General features: G+C 35.0%; 1 protein-coding gene across 6 annotated transcripts; it reads right to left on the minus strand.

The window, feature by feature from the left end:
• Positions 1-372: 372 nt before the first annotated feature.
• Positions 373-5,070, minus strand: LOC104120431 (uncharacterized). Of its 6 annotated transcripts, none has more exons than XM_009632504.4 (5): positions 4,761-5,070; positions 3,634-4,399; positions 3,461-3,514; positions 3,177-3,361; positions 373-655 (listed from the first exon to the last, which is right to left on the minus strand). In XM_009632504.4, exons 1-5 carry the CDS (start codon positions 4,776-4,778, stop codon positions 569-571), a joined length of 1,110 nt encoding a protein of 369 aa, XP_009630799.1. In that variant the 5' UTR covers positions 4,779-5,070; the 3' UTR covers positions 373-568. The 6 variants fall into 6 exon arrangements, with proteins under 6 accessions (XP_009630799.1, XP_009586565.1, XP_009587196.1 ...); XM_009588270.4 differs by having other exon boundaries at positions 3,634-4,373; positions 4,798-5,069; XM_009588901.4 differs by having other exon boundaries at positions 3,634-4,382; positions 4,798-5,069.
• Positions 5,071-5,546: the final 476 nt, after the last annotated feature.

Raw genomic sequence — 5,546 nt, forward strand, 5'->3', positions numbered from 1 at the left:
AGTTGCAAAAAGACAGCAAACCACTTGCATTTCATTAATTAAGTTTGAACTTTTATCACTTCAATCATTTCTTATTGTACAAGTCGAAAATTCACCTGTTACAACCACTATTATATCTCCATTCTCATATAATCTTGAGGGAAAAAAAGTGTATCTTAGGTGGGACAAAGATGAAGATGTTTTTCTTGTTCAATATAAGTAGAAGACAACAGAAACCTTTGAAGGAAAGAACTCATTTTCACAAAATGATCAATCTTATCAAAGGTGCCATTTGCGCAACTAGCACTCTATCAAATAAGCAGCCTCTAGAACTGATTGACTCATATGGTAATTTGATTTTTGAAGTTACACAATAGAAATATGGCCTCAAACTATCATGGAAAATGCAGCTTTCATAGAATGGCTCTGTTGTGATGTACGATCACCAAGAATGTTACACCATTTTTAACTACTTTACATCAAGCAGACTGTTACACAATATTTCTTCAGTACACTCAGATCATGTGAATACATGAGTAACCAAACAAACATCTAGAAAATGAAGTAACAATCTTACAAACAGAACCAACTAGCAGTTCTCTGGAGTACCAGTGAACGAATCCAGGTCTGCCTTGCATCTCTCTCTGAGGTCAGTCAGTGTAACTAAACTACCTTCCTGTAATATCCAAATGAATTGATCATCAGGTTCATAGTAGTTCTGTAAATTGAGTTGTATATCGATATTAGGCGCACATCCTTGGGGTTGCGTGAGTGGGGGAAGTGTTTATGCAGAAGGGTTAACATGATGCAACTAAGCATCATTTCCAGATAGACTGCTCGCACGAAGAGCAGAATCAATGTGGCAAGATCATGACCAACTAACTCTAGTTTAACATGGAGCAGATTCCATCAGCTGAAACTTGCAGTAATGATAGTTCAAGAAAATTAAAAATCAAGAATTAGATAAGAAAGGTTAGCAGCTTTCTCAGATTGGTGACAAGCTATATTTTCTAGTGACCACTTAATCAAGGTTTAGAAGCTCGTTTCCCAAATTTAAAGGCAATATCACAACTTCAATCAATTAAGCACTCTATATTTAGATTCCTAAATGTTCGAAAATTCTAAACCTTGGTAATAGCGCAAATAATATCATCAATTTCCCCACCTGACATATTGATGTCCGGAGAATATGACTCAAATTAATTGCTTGATGAGAAAATAAATCATAAATTCAAGGAGACTGTTGAAAGCCACAAACTACTAGCGCTCTAGATTTTGCCTACATTTGACCATGTCCATCTCTACTTACATAACCTGACTGCCAAAAACATGGCGTATCTACATTTCTTAAGAGTTGATGTTTCTTTAGAGGGTAAGATCAGATTGTTTAGGACTATGAATAATTTTCAAATGAAGGACTCAGATGACAAAAGAACATAGAATAAGAAGGGGAGCAGTGAATCAGACATCCATTGCAAAGTTGATACTTGTGTGTGATATAAAATTTAGTCTTTATATTACTTCTTTCATTGAATTCATTATATTTGTATATGAGAATCTTAAATCGGGGTGATGACTAGAAGCAAGTAACAGAACATTTAATTGAAAAGACATTCTAGTCTTTCTCTCCAGTCAGCAGTTCACAAGTGCAACTATATCGCTAATTATTATTTGACAGAAAAAGAAAAAGTAAACGGAAAAAAAAAAATTGTCACCAAAACCTCATATGCTAATTGATGTATTAAGTTCTAACAAATAATCTCTGGCTATTGGTCCTGAAGAACTCCATTTGAACAGTAAAGAAAATAAAAGAATGCTACAAGTAGCAACATGGCTGAATTTGCTACGGTTGCAAGTAGAGATTATCCCTCATTCCTCCCTGGGTCAACAGCAGACTAGGAATATTCTACTTTTCAATTAATGAAATAAAGAGACTTACTGCTTCCCTATCTATTAGTAACAAGTCATCATGATTTTCAAATTGAAGATTCGACTTAACTATAAAACATTTGTGCTGCATATTTGCCATGTTTTGAAGAAATTAGTAAAAGATAGCAATCTTATAATCTATGAACCATGCCTCCGTCAAAAGGCATACTGATGGCACAAATAACAGTCCTCGGCATGAATGATCCAACTAGAAAGAAAAGATAATGCACCAGACCAACAGCTCAAAGAAAGGGAGCAGGGCCAGCTTTAGGGGGGAGCCACTAAAGCAATTGCTCTAGCCCCCCCCCCCCCCCCAAAAAAAAACCAACCAACCAATTGAAGGCCCCCAAATTCTTTAAAATTTATATGTTATTACACATTGTAAATTAAGTAATAAAAGAGAAGGGGAGCCTTGGCGTAACGGGTAAAGTTGATGCCATGTGACCAGGATGTCACGAGTTCAAGCCGTGGAAACAGTCCCTTGCAGAAATGCAAGGTATGGCCGCGTACAATAGACCTTTGTGGTCCGTCCCTTCCTCGGACCTCGCGCATAGCGGGAGATTAGTGCACCGGGCTGCCCTTTTTTATTAATAGAAGATACTATATACTTCTTTTTGTGGCATGAGATAGAGATTATTCAGATAACTAACTCGAGTTTTACAATAAATATGCAATATATGAAAATGAACAATTTGATGATGACTTTGATAATTAAAGAAAGAAATCTCTTGTAGTATCTTTTACAGTTGATTATTTCTTATAAAGAGTGGATTAAGCCATTTTTCACTTCAAAATAAACTTGAATTAGTCCAAGAGTATGAAATTATTTTGACATCCGCTTAGTGGTTCGTACAAAATTGAGATCATTAGATTTATAAGAATTTATAAAAACATTATCTTAACAGTCAATATATGTTTCTTATAAAAATATTATCTAGCCTTAGTGAGCAGTTACCAATTTTTACGATGGTGGGAGCTAGCAGGTAACTGAGTGAATGATCAAAATACGTACAAAACGGTTTACATACCATTGTTACAATATATATATATATAAGATAAACTTAAAGCATCTTATTAAGGTTTGACTTTAGGCCACCAATATTGTTGAGCCGCCCTTAAAAAGGAGTAAACTTTGATGAAGAAAATCTTAAAGCTTAATGATCAACAGACAATATGCATCTGATTCACATCTCAGGGGCAATATGCAAAAATATTGAATGACCATCTACACCAACTCAGACAGTGAGCAGAACAGTTAGCAAACTTACTAGCTCTTCAGCTTCGTGTTGAAAAATATGCTCCATGTGTTGAAAGAGTGACTTCCACTGACCCATTAAACTTGATTCAAGATTTGAGGCTTCAATATTTTTTTCCGGACCCTCCTTCCAAATCCCTTTGCCCCTACAACTTCTGTCAACTAAAATGCTTGCATCTTTCTGGCTCTTCTTTATGGCTAGGTATAATGAAAACAGTAGTTGCATAAAGAAAAGCAGCTGAGAAGGATATTAAGTTTCATCGAGTAATTATAAGTAATATTTTTAGGATGACTCACCACTTATCCGACCCTTGATATCTTGGTAATGGAGGTCTAACCATATATTGGCAGCTGATAATCAAATAACAAAGAGAACTAAATCAATACTCCATTAATATTGAACTGAAGTAAGACAGGATATAAGCTCAGAAGAACTTAAATCAAAACCATGGCCTGCGAGATACTTTTACCTTTGGTGCAAAAGCTACAGGAGCAAGCTTTAATGGAGTCGATGCTAGCATTTAAACCTGAATTATCCTCACAAGTCTGTGTTCCTACTACACATGTGTCAAGTTTAACTCTCGACTCCTGTGACTCTGGCAATCTTGCAAAGTCTACTGAGCCAGACTGACTCATAACCAGATTATCAAAACCTTGTTCATCAGGATCCATGTCACTTTCGGTACCCTCACTATCCTCGTTAATTTCACAACTATGAATAGCATCATGGTCTTCAGTTCCGGACAATGCTTGTACCGGTACACCAGTTACCAAACCATCCATATCATTGGTAGCTTCAGAAATTTTCTCTGGAATACTATCCTGGTCATTGATAACTTCAATAGCACTGCTATTCTCATTGCTATCTCCGATTGTACTTTTGGAGATAGCAGTAGATGAACCAACATGCAACAAATTGGGATCCTGGTTTTCATTTGGTATGTTTGAAATCCCTGATACAACATCTACCTTTGATGAGCTAATCTTATTACAAGGAGGAGGAGGAGCAACACAAACACGTTTCGCGGTCTCTCCATCATCTACCAAAACAAATTTTCCCCCTAGCTTTTCTCTTCCCTTATCTACAGATTTTAGACTTGGATTGCCCAAAATTGAAGAAAATGGCCTTTTGTTTCCAATCTGATTTGTTATATTTCCCAAAATAGGACGACTTCCGCAGCGCCTCTTGATAGCATTATGTTCATCCATCCTGAAATCACTAATCCAACATGAACACTACCAACATCAAAAATAAAAAAAGCAATCTTTAGCCCAAAAAAACACATAAAATCCAATAACCCAATTCTCAAATCTACTACAGTTCATGAAAACTCCTAGCTTTTTATACCTAGCAAATACCAACAATAACCAACTATAATACCAGACAAAGAATTGAAATCAATAACTAGATAAATAAATTGATAAGCTTAAAGGCTCAAAAGTAAGGGTACAAAGCACCTTTTTACACATTTACTCAAATAGTAACAGAAGTAGCTAGTGTACAGGTAAAACATTAAAACCCTAGTAAAATTATGGGCAAATAAGAAAAACTAAAAAAAAGGTATAAGAACAATAATAGAAAAGAAATATTACTAACTTGATTTGAAAATATCATGTGCCTCTTGGATACTGACCTTGAGAAGAGATTTAACACAAAATCTAGAGAGATTTGTAGAACTCAATGTACACTGTTGAAGTATATGATGGAATCTTGATTTTATTTTAGGGCAGCTCCAAAAATAATGATGGTTTTTTTTCTTTTTGGTGCTCAGGAGCTTGCTTTGTGAGTGCGAGTCTTGTGACAGTGAGCTCTGTTACAATATTGTATCAGAAAATGGTGAATTTAAAGTTTCAGCAATTTTAAGGGGCGGGATATTGGAATTTTGATAAAAATATGTCAAGTTTTTGCCCCGCCTTCTATGTGGAAAACCTATAATTATGGGCGCCGCTTTCTTACTTGGAGGGAAAGTAAATGGGCCACGAATTAGTTAAGTCCAGGATTATAGTTCGAACATAGTAAAAATCAAAAGCCCACTATAGATGGGCTAGAAACTTGAGATAGAAAATATATCTTTAGCCGCTCCCAAAAATAATAGCTAATAAACATATTTGTATATATGTGTAGTATATAATTATAGTATATATATATATATATATATTATACACCTTTTTAGCTAGCGAATGCAATTAGTTTCGGCTGACCGATTAATTTTGTATTTTTGTAAACTTAAGATGCAATAAGTACAAAAAAAAAAAAAAAGATCGAAAATTTAATTTTTTTTTAAAAAAAGAATATGATATTTTTTGGGGTGATGTTTAACTTTTGACTCTACTTTCTTCAAGGTCAAAAGTTAAAAGTGTTATCCATAGGATAAGTGAGGGG

The sequence above is a fragment of the Nicotiana tomentosiformis genome, chromosome 5, assembly GCF_000390325.3.
Source record: "Nicotiana tomentosiformis chromosome 5, ASM39032v3, whole genome shotgun sequence".
Lineage (NCBI taxonomy): Eukaryota > Viridiplantae > Streptophyta > Magnoliopsida > Solanales > Solanaceae > Nicotiana > Nicotiana tomentosiformis.